At 41.4% G+C, this 25,457-nt stretch overlaps 1 protein-coding gene across 7 annotated transcripts in view; it reads right to left on the reverse strand.

Moving 5' to 3' along the window:
• Positions 1–21,997, reverse strand: part of fam118b (family with sequence similarity 118 member B) — a 38,710-nt gene extending 16,713 nt beyond the window's left edge. For 2 of the 7 annotated variants that reach the window (XR_013573550.1, XM_078531079.1), the window contains exons 1-3: positions 21,927–21,997; positions 8,774–8,861; positions 3,202–3,454 (exon numbers count right to left, since the gene is read on the reverse strand). Coding sequence is in view for 6 of the 7 variants with exons in the window: in XM_078531079.1 (XP_078387205.1) it covers positions 3,202–3,454; positions 8,774–8,838 (318 nt within the window). In the remaining variant the exon portion in view is untranslated. Of the gene's footprint in view, positions 1–3,201; positions 3,455–8,773; positions 8,864–10,292; positions 10,843–16,948; positions 16,962–21,926 lie in introns of those variants that run through there. The other 5 variants (XM_078531048.1, XM_078531064.1, XM_078531058.1 and 2 more) reach the window with 5 other exon arrangements.
• Between the last annotated feature and the right edge of the window lie 3,460 nt (positions 21,998–25,457).

The following is a 25,457-nucleotide window of genomic DNA, read 5'->3' on the forward strand; positions in this document are numbered from 1 at the left end:
GAATGAGTCAGTATTAAGTCATTTTTTTGTTCTTTAACAAAAACAGTCTTCAATCAGAGGGCCCAGACACAAGAGTGCAAGGTGATTGGCGAGTGGTGGGAGAGTGTTATTTTTTTTATCCTGATCAGGGACAAAACTTAAGTTTATTTAGCTAGTCATATAATAAACCCAAGGATGTCAGAGTACCTCAGTCCCGCTGAATGTACATTCTGTGCCATGTGGGAACTTCAGGATGCTTCCAGTCAGGTGTGTATGTGTCATCAGTTGGAGGTGGTCAAAATCTGAGGTTCAGAACTTGAGCAGCAACTGGCATCACTGTAATGCATCCATGAGGTGGAGAAATGTGAACAGTACGTTCCAGGAGGTGGTCACCTTGCAGCTTTACAGAGCTCTGAGCAGACAGAGAGGGAAAGGCCTTAACTGCCAGACAGGCAAGGAGGACCAGGCAGTAGCGCAGAATTTCCGAGTGCATCTTGTTCTCTAACTTATATTGAATACTGGTGAGGACGATGGTTCCTCTGGACAGTACAGTCACAGGCAAGGCTGAGGCACCTTAGGGTTCAGCTGCACACGAGTGCAGGAGGAATGTCAGAATATCAAGTGATAGGGAATTCAATAGTTAGGGGAACAGGCAGGTGATTGTGTGGTCACATATTTGACCCCAGGATGGTATGTTGTCTCCTGTTGCCAGAGTCAAGAATGTCACTGAGCAGTTGCAAAACATTTGAGAGGGTGAGTGGGGAGAACATTTGAGGGGAGGATGAACAGCCGGAGGTCATGGTCCATATCAGTATCAATGGCATAGATAGAAAGGAAGATGAGGTCCTGCAGGCAAATTTGAACTAGGAAAGAAAGTTAAAAAGCAGGACCTCACAAGGTAGTATCTCCAGATTTGTCCAGTGCCAGACGCTAGTAAATACAGGAATAGGAGGATAGAGCAGATGAATGAGAGGGTGGAGAGATGGTGCAGGAGGGAGGGTTTTAGATTTCTGCAGAGGTAGGGCTTGTATAAGTCAGATGGGTTGCAGCTACTCAGGCTGGGACTAATATATTGGCGAGGAGGTTTGCTAGTGCTGTTGGGGAGGGTTTAAACTAACTTGACAGGGAATTAGGAACCTGAGAGTAAATTCAGGAAGGAAAGAAGTGAAGAAATGGAAGGCAGGAAATTAGCAAGCAAGAATGGAAAGCAGAGGAAGCAAAGACTAGAAAATAGACAAAGGAATCATTCAGTAATTAGTGGTATATATTTAAATTCAAGGGGTTTAGTGAGTAAGGGAAATAAGCTGACGGCACAGATACACTTGGAAGTATGATGTCATAGCTATCACTGCAAGATAGTTTAAAGAGCAGCACTGGCAGCTCAACATTCCTGGCTACAAGGTTTTCAGATGGGTTAGAAGGGCGGAGAAAAAAAAAGAATGGATGGTTGCAAAATTGGTTAAAGAAACAATCACAGCTGTGAGGAAGAATGATATGCTAGAAGAATCATCAAATAAGGACATTGGGAATTGAACTGAGAAACAAAAAAAGGGCAAATCACATTGCTGGGAGTGTACTATAGACCGTCAAACAAACAGTCAGAGGGAAAGAAGAGCAAATGTGTAAGCAGATTGCTGAGAAATGCAGAAACAATTAGACAGTAATAGTCAGGAATGTACTTGGAAGGTGACTGGTCCTTGCTGAGTCAGACAAAGAAAATTGCACCAAAAAGTACAAGTGAGAATGGTGCTAGATAGAGGCAAGAAAAAAATATATTTTCCAATTTATAAACAAAAATATACATGGGTGTGTTACTGAGTATATAATAAATACAAATATCTGGATGTTTAAGGGACCATCTGTCATTTGGGCACCTGTGTGAAAACTGGTCGCAAATGATCCTGGATCAGATCAAATTTATTTGTTAGGAAAAAACCCATCAACCCCAAATAAATGACTTCTCAGTCATGCGAGATTTGGTAATCCTTTTTATAGGAGCAGTTGCTGATGCCAGAATCACAATAAGTCTTGCGTGAAGGCCAGACCTAGTGATGCCCCAACCCATTAAACCACAGGGCAATGAGTCATATGATTCATCATACGTCTAGAACTAGGGATCACTGTTTAAAAATAAGGGTTCGCTCATTTAAGACAGAGATGAGGAGCAATTTTTTCTCTGAGGGTCATGAGTCTTTGGAACTCTCTTCCTCCAGCAGAAGCAGAGTCTTTGAATATTTTTTAAAGCAGAGATAGGTAAATTCTTGATAAGTAAGGGGATGAAAGGTTATTGGAGGTAGGCATGAGGTTACAATCAGATCAGCCATGATCTTATTGAATGGTGGAGCAGGCACGAGGGGCCGAGTGGCCTACTCCTGCTCCTAATTCATATGTTCGTATATGGTCAGCCCTTGATTCCATGTGCCACTCTGTGCAGGTGCTGAGTGCAGAGAAGGCACTTCCTTACAGGATGGCATAGATGGGTTTAAAAGACTTAATACAATCCATTCAGGTACTTTTTGCTTCCCAATATTGAAGAGCAAGAGGAAGGTGCAGTGCTGAGTCATAGCTCAATGTGAATGAAGGCCCAGAGGCACAGAGTAATAAGTTTGCCAAGTACTAAAGGGCAAGGGAAAATGGGCCACAAATGAAATCATTAGCAACAGTGCTTAAAAATGGAAAAGATAACGAATGGAAAGATAACAGTGTGCAACCAATAACAGTAAAGCAGCAGACTGGAATCTGAGACAGATCCATGTCAGTGTTGGCAATGAGACAAAGAGATTAGCGCCACTGCCAATTATGGTTGCTGTACAATTACCATCAGTACTGGAGCAGGGCATTGTATCAGTCGTGGGTCTGTACTAGGATCAAATCATGTGGATGCTAAACCTATATTAACAACAATTTGAAGCACAATGGCACTGGTTCTGAATGGCTGATTTTTAGTGGGTGAGCTAAAGCACAAATGTGTTCAATGGAGCCAGATATACAGGGTGTTTCAGCACTTCACTCCTATAACTATAAAAGCACATTGTAATACACTCTTCCCACTGGGATTGGCTGCACAGAAATATTGATATAATTAGTCTCCAGCCAAAAACAATAAAAGCCGGATTTCAGGTAATTTGAAATTGCTGATCTATGACCCATGACAGTTGTCACACTGAGCTGGGTCATTCTTTACCAAAATTGCTAATTACAGGCTACTAAAAATTCACTTACTGGTGAAAGTTTCTGTATCAAGTCATGTGCCACATGCACAAGGTTCTTATCTTCATGGAGGGATTTTTGGAATCTTTTGTTCTCCTCCTCCTCAAGGAGGTCAAAGTCATTAGCAGCATCTAGCAAAGCCTGAATGAGTCCTTTCCAGGATTTGAGTGCAGGGACCTGTGGTGCTACAGCAGCACTCACACCCGTTCCAATCACCAACACTAAGTCCTGGGGTCTCTTCGTCTTCAGACTGGGCAAAAGCTTCCTGGTGGATAGATTTCTGTTGTTACATTTCTTTAATGATTGTAAACATTTTAAATTTTACTGATAATAAACAGAACTTAAATGAATTCTGATATAAAGTCTGTTACATTCAACAAAACAGCTAAATGGAACAAAAGAAAAATACTATGGATGCTGAAGATAAAAACAGAAATTGCTGGAAACAATCAGTAAGTCAGGTTGCACAAATGCAAGAGAGAAAAACAGTTAATGTTTCAGTTCGTTGACATTTCATCAGAACTGGAAGAAGTTAGAGGTTTACAAATTTATAAGCAAGTGCAGAGCCAGGGAAACTCCGAATGGGTCGAAGGTAGGAGTGATTAAATGATAAAAGAGACCAAATGATAGAAGAGATCATAGCACAGTACAAAATGGAGTGGTAATGGCACAGGAAACGAAAGATGGGTCCAGAAGAGGTGTAAATACAGCCGAATTATTACCAGCAGCTGTTGTCTGAAAAATGGGAGTTTGGTTGTGAGTGGAAAATCGTGAAGTGGCAAATGAAAAACAAATGGAATACTGTGACATTTAAAGTAAGTCCCACACAGACATCCTTACCTCACATAAACAATTTACAACAAATTGTTTTTTCTTCAAAAATATACATCTTGCTGCCAATTCATTTTTAAAAAATTCAAGGAAAATTTGGTTCCAATATCTACATCCTCAAACCAGTGTTTTTAACTGCAATGTGATTATATTTTGCAACATACAAAAACATGCAATTAAAGAGTCTCATTTACAGAAGATTCAACAATACTAAACATGGCAATTAGTTGCAGCCAACTCATAAACCTGTTTTGTGTTCCAATTACGGAGTTATTCTCCTTACAAACCTGAGGCTTTAGGCCCAGCTTTGTGTTCAGTGCCCAACTGTTACATTGATTGTTGCAATGTGTGTACAGAAAATCAAAACCACCTGAATCTATATATATTATATACACACACGCACCCAAACAAATGAAGAACAATTATAATAATTGGTTGTCAGGAACTGGCACTGCGGGTGGAAATAAGTGGAAGCTGGCTTGCAACAACCATTAATTTATCCTATTATTGAAATATCACAATTTCAGGTCCAGAAGTTAGCTAAGCTAATTAGCCAACTTTTCTCTTAAAGGATAAGAATTGCTTTTTCTTGTCTTCTGTTTGGACACTAAATGTCATATAGCAAAGGGGTGCAGTCCGCAAGCCTCTGTTAACACTGTTGTAAGGCACAGTGTTCACGATCGAAACAGTAGCTATTTATAAAAGCATGACACAGAATCATGTCACTTTTCCAACCAGTCTGTCAGGGTCTACCGTTCATGTGAACAAATAGTTCAAATAATTTCAACATCTTTGTTTTTCAGCTTTTCTCTCCCAACCACTGTCTCATCAATGTTACAATCCTTCCACTCAAAACCAGCCCACCCTCCATGATACATTAGTCTGTCATCACCTCCTCCTCAACTTCGGTTTGGAGCTCTATCATTTGAGCTCCTATCACTTCCTACAGATAAGGTTTGCTTGAGTCAACTCAACCTGGTGCTCAAAACTCCTACATCTTGTAGGAATTACACTCCACTGATCCATGCTGACATATCACTGTGCCTCGCTATGCTCATATTTCTGGGTTAGTTTATTGTATGCTATGGTTGATATTACTTGCAAGAGTATCAATTAGTTTACTTAACACCTCCTTTCCAAGACCTAATATTGATCTTGGGAAATTTTACTTTGACTCACCTAGTGACATACTCTCGACTTGAGATTTTCCCTCCAATCCTGTGAAGCACATAAACGCCTCACATCCAAAATTGGCAACTTACAGGAGAAACCATGGAAACAAAAGCCATGTTATGCCCTTTGCACTTCAGAAAACTGGCACTTCCATATCCCCTAGACATCCAGTTGGTCAAGGCAGAAATACATTGTAACGGAGAGATAATTTCCTACCATCTGGATATTTTGGAGTTGTTTTAAGATTCTTAAAATTCAGTATTTTGTTTGGAGATGGGAGCTCCAATTCATTTTCATTTGGAGTTTAATACCTGAATGTGTGTGGCAGAGGGGAGGAAAACCAATACTTGGAAGGTATAGGTGAAAACCAATTCCCAGAGATCACATACAACCATAGAAATGAGCAAAGTCAGACAACGAAACCTGCTCCCTCTATAGCTCATATGCAATAGTCCCTACCATGGACTCTACTCAACCCATTCATTTCCTGAGGGAAGCAATAAACCATAGCTAAAAACATCCAAGATGATAAAGAAAAATTTCTCCTAATCTCTAAGGTACCCATATAAATTTCTAGACCACATATTCAACTTTACCACCCATGTTATTTAGCTCTAGCCATTTAGACTCCATTTATTTGAATAAGGTGTAGTAGACTTGTTGACAGGAGTTGTTGGGAGGGGGGGGGTTGCATAGGGCAGGAGTAGTGAATAAATGCTTCCTTTTCGAACTCGAAAGTAAAATATTGTAAAGTCCCACCGTGTGTGGGGGTTATGTTCCCGTGAATTCTCGCAAAGGGCAAAATCACGAACAGTGAACATACTTTATAATGGGAGTGAATTAGAAAGGTTCCAGTCATCCCAAAATTTGACTTTTTTTTATAAAGGAACAGAGGCAAAAAAAACTCTGGTTTGAATAAATTAAAGACAATTTTACAGGAGAAATTGTTTAACAAAGCAAGAAAACAAGAACAATGTAAAATTTGCCACACTTACGCAGTACAAATTACTGTATAGTACTTTATTTGAGAGTGGAAAGAGTGGAAGGAGTGGGTGAAGTGGCTGATGTAGATGTTGATGTGGATAAAAAGAACAATGTTATTCTTGACTGCTCGGCCTTTTGCTTGTCAATTTTAAGTTCTTGGTAAGGAGCAATAGCAGTGCCAATCACTCTACAAAAGGCAATGCTTCTTTCCATGTTTGTATCCATGGTCTGTCAACTGTTTTTCAGATTTTCAGCTGATCTTATGAGATCTGCCATCATTTTGATTGTGAAATGAGCCTCCTTTGGCTCCTGTTTACTTTCATTTAATTTCATCAGTTCAACCAATTCTTCTGTAGCGAGTTCCTCTTGATGAGACTGAGGCAACTCATCCACTTCATCCGTGGCCAGGTCTTCAAATCACTCCTTACCAATTTATTTTGCCAACTCAGCAATCCTGGGCACTTTAGCATCCTCGTTGGGGAACCCTGTGAAATCATTTACAGCCTCAGGCCAAACTTTTTTCCAGCGGGCATTTATGGCTGAAGCTCTAACTTCATCCCATGAGTCCTTAATTATGCCTGTTGCTATGAGGATGTTGCATTGATTCCAGCAATCACTGACTGTGGTTGAAGGTTCTGCTTCCTGAAGATGAAGGATGTGGCTGAAACTTCTCCGGGTGTAGTGAGCCTTCAAGGACACAATGGTCCATTGGCTGGATAAGTGGGGTTGTATTTGGGGGTAAAAACAAAATGTCAACATCTGGATGATTCTCTACAAGAGAGTGTGAATGTCCAGGTACATAATCGAGGATAAGTGAGACTTTGAAAGACAGGTTCTTTTCCCTCAAATAAGCCCTACCCTCTGGCAGAAAGCAATTCTCAAACCAGTCTTCAAATACCACTGCTGTAACCCAGGCATTGCTGTTAGCCTTCTAAGAGACTGACAGATGAGATTTAATTTTCCCTTTAAAAGCTCAAGGGTTTTCTGATCTATAAACCAGCATTGGTTTACAATTAAAATCAGCCATGTTGGCACATAGCAGAAGTGTCAACCTGTCCTTTGCTGCTTTAAACCCAGGAGCTGTCCTTTCTTCTTTGGCTATGCAAGTCCTATTTGGCATCTTCTTCCAGAACAGGCCAGTTTCATCTATGCTAAAGACCTGCTCTGCCTGGTAGCCTCTCTCCTCAGTGTAGTCCTGCAACACCTTGGGAAACTCTCCTACCGCTGCGCGGTCAGCTGATGCAGCCTCCCCCACCAACTTCACATTATGCAGCCCAAAATGCTTTTTAAAGCAATTAAAACCATCTTGTACTGGCTGAGAATCCTTTGGAAGGCAAAGGAGAGGCACCTCCTGCGCCACCTTCATCATCACTATTATCACCAGTGACACCAGCACTACCCTCTTTACTACTTTTTATGCACTGGAACAATTCAAGTGCCTCATTTCGAATGACTGGATCATTAACTCGGGTTCTCCTTCGATGCTGCCGCTCTATCCACACGTTTAGTAACTTCTCCATTTCCTCTAAGTGTGGATCTCTCCTGCTCACAAAAGTTATCTTGGCAGTACGGCTACCAGAAACACTAACACTGACCCTTATTTTTTCTTCAGACTGCCTAGTGTACCCAATTATTGATTCATTGACACTGTATTCCCTGGTAGCACATGTACCATTTTTCAGTCTAAGATTGTGACTTTTTCTGCAAGTATGATCACTTTCCTGGGACATAGTTTGCTTGGCTTTGACTCACTCATATTTAGTAAAGTGTTGTACTGTACCTGTACAGTAAAATACTGGTCAGGAGCTACAGTATCCAGTAAATCACAGCAACCCAGTAGAGTTACAGATGAGCATGTGCAGTGCTCACTTCCTACTGGGGGAAATACCCCACATAAACCTTGGTTTTTCTATCTTCGAAGTGCCAGTTTTTCTTTATTTCAGGACCAATATATGTTCAGTTACAAACCTTTAATGTTTAAATCGCGGATAGACGAAGAACCGTAGAACCATAGAAAAGTTACAACACAGGAGGCCATTTGGCCCATCTTGTCCATGCTAGTGAAGATTTGGGACTGCAACGAGCGATCATGTGTGCGAGGACTTTTGGGCAGGTAAACGCATTCGCGAATGGCAGGACTTTACTGTAACAATAGAAATTATATCAAGACCTTTTCCTGCAGATCCATCGGAGGGAGCTGATTTAGATTATCCTTCTGTGCATGACCCTGCACAGAAGCAGAGATCAAAAGAAACACAGGAGAGCAATGCAAAAAGCTAGTTTGAAAACCAAAACCTTTGATTTTGTTTAAAAAAAGGCCCATGGATATGCCCAAATGTTAATCTTTCAAAGACATAAAATGCTCTGTTGGTGGGTTACACCCTACATTAATGTATTTTTTTGCTTTTAGATAGTGCTCTACTCACTATACAATTTCTGTTTATAATTTTAGATATCTGGATTCACCATTAGTTTCTTACATCAAACAATACATTTTTTTAAAAATCTCGAAACAGGCTGCTTGTAGAGTCACTTAGAAACACAAGACAATAATTGCTTTAGTAGGTTGGACGTCATTACAAAGTGAATACTCTACCTGCATTTTTTGGCTGATGGCGCTTCATCCCTTTCACTCGAACCTTGCCTCTGTTGAGATGCCATCCAGCTTCTGGGACATAGAGAAACTCTAAAGTTAGGGAGTTAGATAATGTTTCAAAAATAAGGAATGATGCTGAAACTTCTCAAAGTCAATACATTTAACTTGCACCGATAAATATTTCCATCAGTCCTTCTAAAATGCCACAGGCTGAATTTTGGAACTATCATGTCTCCAGCTACCGCTTTGCTGACTCATTGCAAAGTTTCTGAGACATAAGCAAAATCATATTTAAAGTGCACGAGCTTGTCACAGAGATGCATCCCTGGCTACTTGTCCAAAAGTTAAACCTGACTGACCAAACCGTTTTTCAAGTGCAAAATACCTAAAAAAGATTGTAAAAAAAAAGAACTGCGAAATAGCATAACAGCAAAGCTGCTTAAAATCTTAGAGGGTTAAAGGCTTTCTGACAGAACATTATTAAAACAGAAAAACAATTTCTATTTCACTATGACAAGAAGATACAGAAGATGACCTTCTTGCAGTGATTCCCTCAACACGTAGATGTGAGACATGAGATTGCAGACCAGGCAGTTCCCTAATGAAGGGGCAGGAGGAAAGGCAGTCATCGCTATACGTCTCTTACACACCTTCCCAACAACCAGATTCAGGTAGGCAATAGCTGAGAATTAGAAACAGCCACCTGGACTCTCAGCCAAAAAAAGTGTGTGAGCAGGGGGGGAAAACAGAAAAGAGAGTAAGTAACTTCCATAAAGAATAATGGATAACCATATCAGTCAAGGCTCAATTGATAATACTGAATCAGAATGTTGTGCTTTAAGGCCCACTCCAGGGGCATGAGGGTATAATCAAGGCTGCCATCATTCAGATGAGATGTTAAACTAAAACTCTGTCTACCCTCACAGGTGGACGCAGACGATCCCATGCCACGATTTTAAAGAGTTGGGGAGTTCTCCTTTGTCCTGACCAATATTTATCTTTCAACCAACTTCATTAAAGAGATTATCTATTCATACATCTCATTGCTGTTTGTGGGTCCTTGCTGTGCACAAATTGGCTGCCAAGCTTCTTCTATTACACCAGTGACTACACTTCAAAAGTCCTTAATTTGCTGTAATGTGCTTTGAAACATCCCAAGGGGTGCTATATAAAGGAAAGCTCTTTCTTTAACCAGGTAGGAGTTCGTGTTGCATGGTCAATCTCATCGAGGGGTTTAGGTGGCATCAAAAAACCTGAGGGAAACAAAGCTTTGTCACAGTAAGTACATTTCCTTGTTTAAGGCCATTAACTAAAAAAAAACATGGCTTTGGTTTTAACGGTCAACTCGAGGTCAAAGCAGAACAGCTTTTATATTGGTTCCAACCCCTTTTTGTGTCCTGAGTGTTCTAGTATGCTGCACTTTGCCATGACCCTGTTTGAACACAGAATTCCATCACAAGTCAAGTTTCTAGTTTCAGTATGTGGTCAACAAAAAGAAAATAGAGAAAGAACCTCTCACCAGTTGGCTGATGATTGCCTCTGATTGGCCAGCTCAGAGCTGCACTGGCAGTCGCTTTGGCACAGGTCACCTACCCACTCTCTTGGCTGCATTTAGCATGTGGCTCATGGAGAAAATAACATGAAGGTGGGAAAGAGAGAGGTGGATAACACAAAAATACCAGCAGTACAAAAATAAAGAACTTTTCATACAACGCAGGAGCAAAGCAAGAAGCTTTGGTATTTTCCTAAGTCAATATTTAGTGAGATAGTGGTTATACCACGTATTAACCAAATTACACTTTGCTTAGGCTGAATAAACAAACATTTTGTTTGTCTTTGATACAGAAAAAAATTATGCATGTCCAAATAAAACTACAGCTGGAAAATTCTAATCAGAAATTATCAAAAAAGCCTAAGTCAGCTTCCAGCTTTAAACAGGGCTGTAAAACAAGGCAGACTCATCAACTCACAAATAACATTCGTGCTTATCCTTCCATAAAATGGTTAGTTCGAGTTAATCAACTAGGACAATGGAAAGTTTTACTCGTGCAACAATGAATACCCTATTGCAACAATTTTTATAACCACCCCACTTACATGACAATGGGTAGAAATTAAAGGGGCACTGTCTTTATTACAAGACTTTGCAGAGGTTTTGTTTTTCTCTTGGGAAGGAGAAGAGAAAAAGTATCAAATAAGGCCCTGAATTTACCATAACCACAACATATCCTAATGCATTTTACAGCCAAAGAAGTATTTTTGAAGTGTACTTGCAGAAATCACAGAATCAACAGGTGGGCCATCATTCATACCGGTATTGCAGAGTGGTTTTCTCTAAAGGCATTTGGACACAACAGAAAGATCTTCACAGGGCATTTAACTCATGCCAAACTTGAGATGGAATGCTTGACAGGGCAGTGCAGAGAAGGTTTTACTCTCAGTACCTGGCAGCGCTTGGCACTATTACTGGGTGACAAACATGTTCAGTTTCCTTTCTCTATTTAGTTTGTTCTGGAAGAAATGTTAAGACACTGCTGCCAGTGCATTTGCTCAGTGTACAGACTGCCCTCCGCTGTGAGTCACTATCCAGTGGAGTAGTATGCAGGGTGAATCCTGCTTGCAGGGCCCACAGATTGAGCAAGCTGGCGTTGTTTGCTTGAAGGTGTCTGAAGTCCCAAGCGGTGGGTAGCACTGTCGCTGCTCAAGTGGGAAGGTTACACATTCAGGTCCCCTTGCTGACAAGCCAGCATATGACCAGGCCCTGCGGCAGTGCAATTTTCCTGGGCACAAATTGGCCATCAGGTTTTTTCTAATACAACAGGATTACACTTCAAAAAGTACTTAATTTGCTGTGAAACACTTTCAGTCAGAGTAGACAGGGCCTGGACAGGGTAGATGAGGAGAAACTGTTCACATTGGCAGAAGGATCAAGAATGAAAGGGCACTGATTTAAGGTAATAAAAACAGAAAATGCTGGAAAAACTCAGCAGGTCTGGCAGCATCTGTGGGGAGAGAAACATTAGAGTTAACGTTTTGAGTCCATATGACTCTCCTTCAGAGCTTAATGATTTAAGGTAATTGGCAACTGAAGCAATGGCAACATGAGGAGAAACTTTTTCACACAGCAAGTGGTTAAGATCTGGAATGCACTGAGAGTGTGGCAGAGGCAGATCCAATTGAGGCGCTCAAGAGGAAACTGGGTTGTTATTTGAAAAGGAAGAACGTGCAGGGTTACAAAGAGAATGGGGGGGGGGGCGGTGTCATTCGGAGAGCAGGCACAGACATGATGGGCTGAATGGCCTCCTTCTGCGCTGTAAAAATTCTGTGATTTGAATCTGGTATCATTGTGAAACTGGAAATTTCTGTTAGCAGCTTTTCATCAGCAAATTAAACCAGGGTTGAACACATCTTTACTGGTCACAATTAGAGAACTCTGGAGTGGTGTCAAATGCAAATATATCTGCAGGAGCACCAAAAGACCATTAAAACAGGTTACAGGCAGCATTCTCTGTCTTTCTGTAGGAGGAAAAGGAGAACCCTTTAAAACCTGGAACATGCACGTTACTGAACGCAACCCAAAATAAAATGTTTATGTTTGATTTAAATGTGGAAGTTGATTTCTGATGGAAAAAGCAAAGCTGTGTATAACAATCTTCATGGGGAGATGGAGGCATAGTGGCAATGTCACTGGACCCAAGCTAATGCTCTGGAGTCACGGGTTCAAATCCCACCATGATATGGAATTTTAATTCAATTAATAATTCCAGAACTGAAACTATCATTGATTGTCATAAAAACCCATCTGATTCACTAATGCCCTGTAGGGAAGGAAAGCTGCCGTCCTTACCTGGTCTGGCCTACATGTGACTCCGTGCTGCTCTGGAGTAAGACGAAGTGCAAAGTTATAAATTGGAAAAGTTGATGAGAATTGAACTAGGGATAAATTAATTGGGAAAATTAATTGACAAAGAAATAGGCTAGCAGTAGCAAACATTTAAAACAATAATCAAGAATACCCCAGATAAATATATAATGCCAAATATATAGCCTATAATGACATAGTTGATAAATAAAGAAATTTGGGTAAAATTGAAGCTAAAGCAAAAGGCTTGTACTATGTACACGGAAAAAGGAAAGGATGACAAAAGGGAATATAAAGAAATTAGGAATTAAGTTAACAAAATTAGGAAAACAAAGAAATTATGAAATTGGATCAAGGAATATAAAAATAGTAAAGCATCCTGGACACAAATAATAGAAGTAAAATTAGGATAAGTATAGGGGCCATAAGTAGGATAAGTATAGGGTTCCTAAGTATAATAGATACACATGATAAACTCATAATTAATGAAAACAAAATGGCAGAAATATTAAGTTACTTTGTCTTGGTATTTACCAGGCAAACTGGCAAGGTAGACATGACATTAGAAGAAAAGAATCAAAAAGGATATAAAGACATGAGGCAGGAAGCAGAGGGTGATGGTAGGGAGATGTTTCTGTGACTGAGAGTCTGTTTCCAGTGGGGTTCCGCAGGGCTCGGTGCTGAGGCCCTTGCTGTTTGCGGTGTACACAAATGATTCGTGCTTAAATGTAGGGGGTATGATCAAGAAGTTCTTAGATGACACGAAAATTGGTAAGGTGATAAATAGTGAAGAGGATAGCCGTAAACTGCAGGAGGATATCAATGGACTGGTCAGGCAGGAAGAGCAGTGGTAAATGGAATTCAACCTGGAAAAGTGTGAGGTAATGCACTTGGGGAGGGCTAACAAGGCAAGGGATTACATTATGAATAGTAGGACCCTGGAAAGTACTGAAGATCAGAGGGACCTTAATGCGCATATCCATAGACCCCTGAAGGTAGCAGGGCAGGTAGATAAGATGGTTAAGAAGGCACATGGGATACTTGCCTTTATTAGCCCAGGCACAGAATACAAGAGCAGGGAGGTTATGCTGAAACTGTATAAAACGCTGGTCAGACCACATCTGGAGTACTGCATGCAGTTTTGGTCACCACATTATAGGAAGGATGTGATTGCAGAGGAGAGAGTGCAGAGGAGATTTACCAGGATGCTGCCTGGGCTAGAGGGTCTGAGCTATGAGGAAATATTGGATAGGCTGGGGTTGTTTTCCTTGGAGCAAAAAAGGTTGAGAGGGGACCTGATAGTAGTGTATAAGATTATGAGAAGCATAGATAGGGTGGATAGGAAGGCGCTTTTTCCATTAGTAGAGGGGTCAATAACCAGAGGCATAGATTTAAGGTAAGAGGTAGAAGGCTAAGAGGGGAATTGAGGAGAAATTTTTTCACCCAGAGGGCGATGGGAGTCTGGAACTCACTGCCTGAAAGGGCGGTTGAGTCAGAAACTCTCGTAACATTTAAGAGATATTTAGATATTCATTTGTGTTACCATAGCATCTAGGGCTATGGGCCAAGTGCTGGACAATAGGATTAGTGTTGTCAGGTCTTTGTTGGCTGGCGCGGACTGGATGGGCCGAATTGCCTTCTTCTATGCTGTAACTGTCTATGAGTCTATCATTGATAAATTAATTACACTTGAAAAATCATGTTAAATTAGTATAAAACCTTAGTTAGACCACACAGCAACACTGTGAATAGTTCCAATCTCTACATTATAGAAAGGACCTAGAAGCACAAGAGAAAGTGCAAGAGGTTATACCTCTCAAGAAAAAAGACTGAGGGGAAACCTGTTAAAAATGTTCAAGATTATGAAAGGGTTTAATAGGGTAGAGAAAGAGAAGCTGTTGCTATTTGCAGATGCGACCAGAACAGGAGGCCATAAATATAAGATAGTCACTAACAAATCCAATAGGGAATTCAGGAGAGACTTCTTTACCCAGAGAGTGGTGAAATGTGGAACTTGCTACAACAGGGAGTTGTTGAGGCGAGTAGCATAGATGCATTTAAGAGAAAGCTAGATAAACATATGAAGGAGAAAAGTATATAAGGATATGTTGATGGGGTTAGATAAAGAGGAGTGGGAGAAGGCTCATGTGGAATATAAATATTGGCATACACTAGTTGAGCTGAATGGCCTGTTTCTGTGCTGGAACTATTTCAGATAGCAGATGCATTGGAGTAACAAAGATCGGGGACTGAGAGAACAATTTCAGTGTGTTTGTTCCAAAGAATATCAAGCTTCTGCCGAGTCTCAGGACAGCAGCCAAGTAATAGCTGTCTAATAATTTAATTGCCTTTGGGCAATATAAGATAGTGTAACTATCTTATAGTTATCTTATAACTATCGCACGCGATGCCATGGCATACAAGGCTATAGGCCTAGTACTGAAAAATGGGATTAGAATAGTTAGTTTGACCGGCATAGACTCAATGGGCCGAAGGGCCTTTTTCTGTGCTGTAGACCTCTAGGACTCTTGCTGTTCTACCCCCACAAAACTCAACAGAATCTGGTAAACTAATGTATCTAGAGTACTTAAACACACTGTCCCTCTTGTTCTGGTTATTACAGTCATGAAATGGACTCATAACTCACTTGCAATGATGTCTACTTCACTTACTGTGATAAACAGTGTAGTAACGAATCCAATAACGTGCAATAAAATGTAGGAAGTCAGGTAAACAGCAACATTACTCTGCAGCAGCAATCAGACTCTGCAATCTCATGCACTTGCATATCAATTGAAGCCATTCTTCTATGGTTAACAAAAAAAATGCAATGAATAAACATTCAACTTCCGGCTATTCTACCAGCCTGAAGGCTGATCACAATGCAATACGTAAAGAATGAAGCCAACCGAAAAAAATACTGACACAAAATCAGTAGGAGATAATTACTGATTTCCAGTTATAGTTGTGTTTTCCAATAAAGTACCATTTGAGTGCCTATAAATAATTCCACAATACTTTAGCAAGTCTGTTTCTTATCCAGTTTCCTATCTTTGGTTGACAAATGCAGTCACAGTAAATGGGCATAACAAAACTTGACAACCACAAGATGAAACAGACTTACACCACGTGCAAAAAACACTTCACAGGCCACTAGCTAGAACTAATAGCATACGTCAGCTGTGGCTCAATTGTAGTTAGGCTACATTCTAGTGCAGTACTGAGTAGCCATCTTTCAGATGAGAGGTTAAACCAAAGCCCTGTCTGACCTCTCAGGTGGAAAAATCTCATGGCACTATTTCAAAGAAAAGCAGGAGAACTCTCCCTGGTGTCCTGACCAATATTCATCCCCCAACCAACATCAGTAATAAATAGGATATCTGGTCATTGTCACGTTGCTGTTTGTGGGAATTACTGCACACATATTGGATGCCACACTTCCTACATTACAACAGTGACTATACTTCAGAAGTGACTATAAAGTGCTTTGGGACATACCAGAGGGACTGTCTATGGATTTTATTTATATGGATTTCCAGAAGGCATTCACTCAGGTTCCACAGAGAGACAACAAAAATGACAGCACATAGAATTGGAAATAACTTAGTGATATGGGTAGAGAATTGGTCATGAGGTAGGAGACATAGAATAAAGGATGTGACTAGTGGTGCCCCTAAGGATCTGTACTAAGGCCTCAGCTTTTCAGTATAATTTATAAATGACAGATTAAATAGGGAGCTACATATCCAAGAGAACACTAAAGTTAGACGGCAAAGTTAGTTTACGGGAGTAGAAAGTTGCAAGGGAAAAACTGAAGATTAAGTGAGTGAGTGAAATAGCAGCTGATGAAGTTTACTGTGAGGAAGTGTGAAGTCATCCATTTTGGACCCAGAGTGTTTTCTAAGTGGTGAGAAATTAAGAATTGCAGAGGAGTAGAGTGATTCAGGGGCCCACGTACAGAAAAATCACTGAAAGTTAAATGGACCAGTACAACACATAATTATTTCAAGGATTGGGATACTAAGAGGTAGAGATAGAAATTATATAAAGCTATGGATATGGCATAAACAAAAATATCTGGAAAAACTCAGCAGGTCTGGCAGCATCTACGGAGAGGGACACAGTTAACGTTTCGAGTCCGAATGACCCTTCAACAGAGTTCTGTTGAAGGGTCATTCGGACTCGAAACGTTAACTGTGTCCCCCTCTGCAGATGCTGCCAGACCTGCTGAGTTTTTCCAGGTATTTTTGTTTTTGTTTTGGATTTCCAGCATCCGCAGTTTTTTGCTTTTATCTTATATGGATATGGCATACCTGGATTACTGTGTTCAGTTCTGGGCACCACATCACTGGCCTTGGGAGGGCTGCAGGTTCACCAGATTGATATCGGAGCAAAAATGGGTTAAATGATAAGGACAGGTTGTATAGACCAGAACCACGATCAGGTTCCCCTGATCCTCACTTTTCACTTCACCAGCCTCCACATTCAAAGGATCGTCCTCAGCCATATCAGCCAACTGCAGCATGATGCCACCACCAAGCACAGCTTCCTCTCACACACCCCCCCACCCCACCCTCTCCACTGTCAGCATTCCGTAGGGACCGTTCCCTCCGTGACACCCTGGTCCACTCTTCTATCACCCCCAACATCTCATCCCCTTTCCACAGCACTTTCCATGCAATCGCAAAAAGTGTAACACCTGCCCCTTTACATTCTCCCTTCTGACCGTCCAAGGCCCAAACACGCCTTCCAGGTGAAGTAGCAATTCACTTGTACTTCATTCAATTTGGTCTCCTGTATTTCGCTGCTTACAATGCGGTCTCCTCTATATTAGGGAGACTGAACACAGACTGGGTGACTGCCTTGCAGAACAGTCCACAAGCATGACCCAGGCCTTCCTGTTGCTTGCCATTTCAATTCACCATCTTGCTTTCATGTCCACATTTCCATCCTTGGCCTGCTGAAATGTTCCAGTGAAGGCCAACGCAAACTGGAGGAACAGCACCTCATCTTCCAATTAGGTACTTTACAGCCTTCCGGACTTAACACTGAGTTCAACAACTTCAGACCATAATCCCTTGCCCTCCATTTTATCATTTTTTTCCCCCAACCCCCTCCCCCACAGGGCCCCTTGTTACTTGCTCTTATGTTTTGCTTTGAGAACGCTGACCCTTATTCTGCTATTAACACATTCTGCTACCTGACCTTTATGCCACTCTTAGCACCTTCTTCAGTCTTTCACACTACCATTAACACTCCCTTTGTCTTGTGTCCATGACATCCTTGTCAAATCTATCCAGAGCTCCCACATATCCCTGACCTTCTACTTTGCTTCACTACCTTCACCCCCATTTCGTCAGTATAAAATCCATCACATTTCTACCTCTCTTCAGCTCTGAAGAAGAGTCACACGGACTTGAAATGTTAACTGTTTCTCTTTCCACTGATGCTGCCAGACCTGCTGAGTTTTTCCAGCATTTTGTGTTTTTATTGCACAGACCAGGCCTGTACTCCTTAAAGTATACAAGATTAAGAGATGATCCAAATTCAGCACTTGAGACAATTGAAAGGATTTGATAGGGTTGACAGAGTAGCTGTTTCCCCTGACAGGAGAGACTAGAACAAGAGGTATGACCTTAAAATCAGAGCTAGGCTGTTCACTGGTAAGGTCAGGAAGCAGGTTTTCACACAAAAGGTAGTGAAAATCTAGAAAAATTCGCTCCCAAATAGCTGTTAGGGCTAGGTCAATTTGAAAATTGAGATGGTTGGAGTTTTGTTAGGTAAGAGTGTTAAAGGTTACAGAACCGAGGTGGGGGGATGGAGTTAAGATACAGATCAGCCATAATCTAATTGAATGGTGGAAGAGGCTTGAGGGACTGAATGGCATCCTCCTGTTCCTACGTCCTAAGGTCAACTGTCAGGTCATCATGTTATGTCAGAGTCACCTCCAGATGCTGCTCTTGCACTTTTACGATCAAGCATTGTCTCTGTGGCACAAGAAGCCCTGTTTGATATGAAGATCCACACAGGCAAACATGTGGATCCCATTTCCCACATCTATATAATTGAAGCCAACTCCCTTAACCAACATCTCCCCCCCGCCCCCCACACACACACACCCCACAGTGCATGAGCAATTTGTTTAAGCACGTGGGCCCTTTAGTTTTTGCTTGGCCACACACATATGGTAAATTAAAGGGATAACCTATGTGCAACCTGCATGGGAACTTTTAGTTTCCTGCGCAACGTAGAGGGAACATTGCTCCATCTCAAGCAGTCTGTTTACATTGCTAATCTCATGGAACATACACGAGTGGTTTGAGTGCAGTACATCAACATGATGAGACTGAAATCTCAATTTGAGGAAATGTCATATGGTACAGTTCAAAAAGTGAATTTAAAATGTATTTTCAACATAATCAACAGAATCCTTTAGTAGGTATTCCAAATGTGCATACAATTAATAGTCCTGGAGTACATCAATTGAATTAGAATAATTGGATCAACAAATATCATCCATTACATATATAACTCACTAACATATATCATACACCATACGTCCTCTAAATTTGCCACCGGGTATTAAGATTTATGTATACAAATCTCAAGTTCCAAATTACTAGCTTGCTAATAATTATGAAGCACTTTTTCTATGCAGGCAATGAGCAACTTCAGCTCAGTTGTAGCCCTCTTGTTTAAGTCAGAAAGTCGTGGGTTCAAGCCCCACTTGAGAGACTTGTCCGTGGATATTTCAATACAGCACAGATGGTTTTACTCACAAAAAGTGCTATTAAACCAAAGCCCCATCAGACTGCTAAGACAGAAGTGATAGATTTCACTGGCAGCATTCATAAAGTTCTTCTGGAAACAGGCCTAGTCATTTGCATCATTTCCATGCATCATATCTAATGGTGGGTAAACTGGCCATCATGCTTGCCTTTATTACACATTGGCAACATTTCAAAAGTAATTCACTGGCTATGATTTGCTTTGGGATGTCTCAAGAACCTTAAAGGTGTGGGTTAACATTAAAATAAAAAGTGCTGGAACTACATAGCAAGACAATCAAACACTTGCAAAAAGAAAATACTATGATGACATTTGCAGTTTGCACCCTTCTTCAGACCAAATGCTTAGGAACCAACATTTAATATTGATATTGAAGCTGTGTTTATTTATAGGGTGCTACTATAAAAGGGCTGAATAATCAATTGAAAGCATTGTATTTTTATTGTTTTAAAACAATAAGATCGAACCCTAATCAATCTCAATTAAAGCAGCACCTAAAGTTACCGTTCATCTAAAGCTTCAAGTGATATCATGTCCAGAATTTGCCAAGATTATCTAAGAGAACTCCCATAATAGCCACAGTGAATGAGTTACCATAGTTACAAAATGTACCAACTGAGCAAGCAGTTTTTTTTTGCTGCTTTTACTTTAGACAACTAGCTGGTGGCTGATGGGCAATTTCCTCTCCAATGGATGCTTCCCACTGTAGGACAGGCAACCTCACAGATCTAGTCCTGAGCACTTACATTCTGGGTCGCTGCAACAAGTGGAGGAACCCGCCCTCACTGCCAAATTTTGCCAAAGCATCCAAGTGTTTTATGGTATGGAGTGCAGCCAGCAGAGAGAGAAAATCATAGTCTGCAACCAGCTGGACATCTGTAGTGGAAAAGATTTCCTGGACAGGTCAAAATGAATCTAAAGTGTAATGGGACCTTTAATTTGCTGTTTCAAAGAAATTCGTTTTTGATCTTTGTCTGTGGGAAAAACCCAAATTCATATCTGTGATAGGACAAGTGTTTACATAACGGTTGTGATCTTCAATGCATAGTAAAAACAATTTTCTTAGGGCTATTTCTGCATCGTAGACACAACAGCTGATTATCAGATTTCCCACACACCAGACAAAACAGACATCGAGCCCACCTCCACAACATAACCACCACAAGGCTGACGAGGAATCTTGGTAAAAGCTTATGAATTCATTTTTAAAAGCCTGTTTACACTTGAACTCTCCTGCTTCTAAGCTCAGTCCTCCATCTTCACAGGGAGAAAAAAATACACAACATCCTCTTCATTAATTTTAGCATTAAAACAAGAGAACTCACTATGCAGATTTTAAAATGCAATCCACAACCTCACAAGACAATACACTACAAATCAACAGTTCAAGCAATTAATTCATTTTGCAGTTGACAAAACTGCCATTATGTTTTAGCATATAAAAAAGCTTGAGGCTTTCGTTCCTCTCACGACAGTACAAATCCCTCTTTTTTTTCAACCACATTATCTCCCAATTGGTCAACATTTTTACTATATAATGTGTCCACACTCACGCCTGAGCCATAAGGTTGTGGGTTTAAATCTCATTCTAAATAACACAGCCTGACACTTCTTAGGATTGTTTTTTTAACAGTTTCCCCTTTAAATAATCAATATCATTCGTCTCAACTCATGGGGTAGTGAGCTCCACATTCTAACCACTGTCTGGGTAAAGAAGTTGCTCCCCGAATTTCCTATTGGAAATATTAGTGTCTGATATTTATTGCCCCTAGATTTCCCCACAAGTGGAAACAAAGGGGTCACCTAAACTCTCCCCACGCCTACTCTACTGTCCTGACACCCCATCTCAGTCAGTCATCCCATCCATCACCCACCTTCTCTCCTAAAACTCTCACCCACCCCCCCCACCAAACCTTCATGGCCCCACCCTAATTATCCCCTTTCTCTCTCGAATCCCCCTCCTTACCCCCATTGCCCTTCTCCCTCCCTGCTCCCAATCTCCTGACCACCTCCACGACCAAATCCTATGTCTCTCCTCCTCCCAGGTTCCACTCCACCTGGGATTTCCCCTCCCCCCTCCCCCCAACCGATCATCCCCAATCTCTCAAGTATTCCCAGACTTCACCGCCCAGTATTCCAGGTTTTACCGGTTCTCCTTGCCCCGGTTTGCTCGGTCTCCCCAATATTCCTGTCATTCCCACTCCTGCTCCCCAGGTATTCCCAGTCCTCTCGGTTTTCCAGGTCTCCCCAGTATTTTGGTTTATCTCCCCCGAGCATTCCCAGTTTTTCCCCCGCCCTCCCCCCCGGGTTATTCCCAGGTTTTCCCTGTCTATTCCCGGCTTTCGCCCGCTTTTCCCGATATTTCCCTGTCTCTGCCCTGTTTTTGTCCCGATATTTCCCTGTCTCTGCCCTGTTTTGTCCCGATATTTCCCTGTCTCTGCCCTGTTTTTTCCCGATATTTCCCTGTCTCTGCCCTGTTTTGTCCCGATATTTCCCAGTTACCTCACTCTCCAGGTTTTTCTCCGGACGCCGAGCGCGCGCCACCCGCGGACAAACAGCTCGGCAACGGCGGCCGCAACACACGGAGCGGCGGAAACGCGCAACTCAAAACTCACGCCACAAGCTGAGAGCAGCCAGACACCAGAACACAAAGAAGCTCAAGATTCTGTTCCTTTTTGCCTGTGTTGCTTTGTACTGTCGACTGTAATTAGCAATTGAGCATTCAGTTGTCACTTAGGAAGGGGGAATGGATCTTGCATCTCAATGAATTCAGCAGCCTAAACTTGTGGAGGTTCTTTACATCCAAATAGTACCAGAAAATCACAAGGGTCACACAAACAGGCCGAGTTCCAATTTATCCTTATTTCTGAATCAGGCTTCATGCAACAATAACTTGTATTTGTCTGGCCATAGTTGCATCAAAAATGTCTCGAGGCATTCTGCTTTAGCATAAGGCAAATAGGATGCCAAGCCAAAGAAGGCAATGTGATCAAAAGCTTTGACGAAGAGGCATGTTCCTCTAAGGAGTGACCTAAAAGAGGAGACGAAGATGAAGCAGCAAAGGCATTTAGGGAGGAAATTCTACAATGTTAAGTTTAGGTGACTGTATGCACAACCACCACAATGATGGAGCAAAAAGGCAATACAAATGAGGCCAAAGATAGAGGAATAGAGCATTCAGAGTGCAGGATCCAGCACTGCCTTAATGGAGATCTTCTCTGGTCTTGTGCACAGTGAAACAGAAGTTATATAAGGACAGATCTGTTAAGGCAATTCATGTTTACAGGGACACTGGCTAAGTAGCACTGGGTGTAGCCTTGGAATCTGGAAGCAATGGAACAGGATCCCAGCATCAGGAAGCACTGGGATGGAGTCTCTAAGTCTAACAGTATTCTGAGAGTAGCTCCAGGGGCCGGATACAAGTGTCTCGGGATTACAGGAGCACCAGAGAAGTTGTAAGAACATTGGTGTAGGGTTGAATTCTGAGATCATTGCCGGAGGGAAGTTGGGATTTGAGACCATTGGGAGAGAGGGATTGCGGAGTGTGGAATTAGTGGAGTTGTTTTCTGGATTAGGGAACACTGGGTTATTGAGCATCTAGAAATGGGGGAGAATATGGGGTCCAGCAGGACTGAACAAGGTAGTGCTGAGGGAACAGAGTCAGGCGGTATTGGGCCTTAGATTATCACAAAAGCCTTGCTTTCAACTGGACATTTTTACCTTACAATAGCTTTCAATCACATCTTCGTTTTCAAGGCAGGTACAATTTGAAGAATTTCCCAACATTCCATCTGCACATCAACAAGATATGAAGTATAGAAAGCATAGCAGTCAACTGCCAGCTTATCATTATTTTCCAAGGAGAAACAGCTTTCATCAGTGGCATGGAAGGTTGTCAGTATCAACTAATCAGATCATGTGAAAAGTGGAACTGGGGCTAGGGTTGCCAACCTTCCAGGATTGACCTGGCATCTCCAGGAATTGAAGATTAATCTCCAGGACATCACAGACAGGGGGCGTTTAATTTAAACAGCCCTGATTTCTCCTCTCACCACCTGTCCATAAACAGAAAGGTGTTTTTGATTTTTGATTTCCCCCTTTATGTGTGGTGGCGTATTTTCCCAACCCCTCAGTTTTGGTGTGATTTAATTCTCTATTAATAACTCTACAGCAAACTTCAGATAGGATTAACTAAAAGGGTTAATTTATTTGCACACACTCAAACGTATAACAACATGGCCTCCTTTTAATTCATAGAATAAAGTGTTAGGAAATAGAGACAGTTTAAATAAGTCATGTTGGTATTTATAGGTGTTAGAAATTAGCTTTAGTTTTAAAGTTTAAGTTTGATTTGCATTTCTGTATCTGTGTGTTAAGAAAGGTCAATTTGAGTTTAGTTTCACTTTAAAAAGGTGCTTGCATTTCTAATGAGAGTTAACGACTTAAGAAGTTAAACAAACAAGAGTGGAAGAATTTGGCTGTTGCCTAGCAACAGAGGTCCAGAGAGGTAGGTTCCTCCCACAGAAAAACTAAAGAAACAGCAGTTTTAAGTTCAGTTTGAAGACAAGACCCCAGGGAGACTGGACATTGGGAGAGGGAGCCACAGATTTCCCAAAATAACCTAAAGGTCCCGAGGCCAAAGGAGTGATACAGAAACAAGGGAAAGTCCCAAGCAGACCTTCTAGTCAAAGGAAGGACAGGACCTGGAAAAGGTCCTGTTAAGGGAAGTTAAGAGTGAGGGGCAGAGAGAGAGGCTCCAAGCTTCAGAATTAAAGAGATAAAAGCTGCAGAAAGCAGATTTAAAGCAAGAACAGCTTCCAAGAGGCAAGAAGGTCCAAGGAGACAACTGAAAGTCTGTAACTCTTTGCTATGGGCATGTGAAGCAGTGGTACTGTTGATAGCTGAGTTGGAGACAGAGAATGCTTGGAAAACACTTGAATGCATGTGGTAACGCAGGGGAGAGGAACATCGAAAGGAGAGTTTGAAACCCTGGAGGTGAACCCTTGCGGAAGGAGTCTGAGGGAAAAGGTCTTGAAGAGTGGAGATTGGAAACCCTCACGTAAAAGACAAACTGCAGTGAGATCAGTTGGCTCACAGTGTGACCAGCGTCTGGGGGGAGTTGAGGTGAGATCCAAAGCATCTGGTTGAGGTAGTATCTGTCACTTGGTTTCAGAGGGTGTCAGACCACAGGGTGCCTATTAGTAAATGGACTGTGTATTTACTGTGAACATTAAAGTATAACTTTGTAACTTGTGTTATCCTTACAAATTTGTATATATCTTTAAATGTATAATTGTGGGTGAAGGAGTATTGTAATGTAGTTCATCTTTTCTTGTTGAATAAATGTTTTATTCTTTTATAAAAGTTCATCAGCTGACTCATGTGACTCTGTTCAGTAGCTACTCTCCACATATCTAAATAAATAAATTAAAAGTTAGGATTTATCAAACTGGGTTCCACTCTGTGATCAGCCTTGTCCAGGGATAACCTCAGCTGGGATCATAACAAAAGGTGGGATCGAGAACCAACAAAGGTACAGGGCAAAGACCACAGACAAAATAGGAATTATTATTTCATGTGAGTTTCTTGTTTCACATGAGTCCGGAGTCCAGAATCAAAGTCCACTGGTGTTTTCTTTCATAGAGTCAGCAAGCTGAAGACAGATGCTGGATAATCCACTCTTCCAGTAGAGATGACTTCCACAATGAGATGGGCCCATAGGGATGAATTAGTCTTGTAGGCACTGGTACAGAGGTTCATAAGTTCCAGTAGAAACAGTGTAGGTGGGGAGCCAAGTATTCAAAAACATGGACACAGCCCTTTTCCTGCTGCTGCCTGCTAGATGGAAAATGACAGTCTGCCTTTTCCCAACTCCACAAGGGAATATTGCAAGTTCTAGCAGCTTGTGGAGGACGTCATGTGACATGTGTCCCACTTCTCCACCTTGTTTAGACAAAGGACGTATATTCCTTGTCTGGATTTTTGAGATGATTAATGTTTCATCCATTAATAATTTTTAAAAAAGAGGATTCA

This window comes from Cetorhinus maximus, chromosome 2 (genome assembly GCF_964194155.1).
Source record: "Cetorhinus maximus chromosome 2, sCetMax3.hap1.1, whole genome shotgun sequence".
Lineage (NCBI taxonomy): Eukaryota > Metazoa > Chordata > Chondrichthyes > Lamniformes > Cetorhinidae > Cetorhinus > Cetorhinus maximus.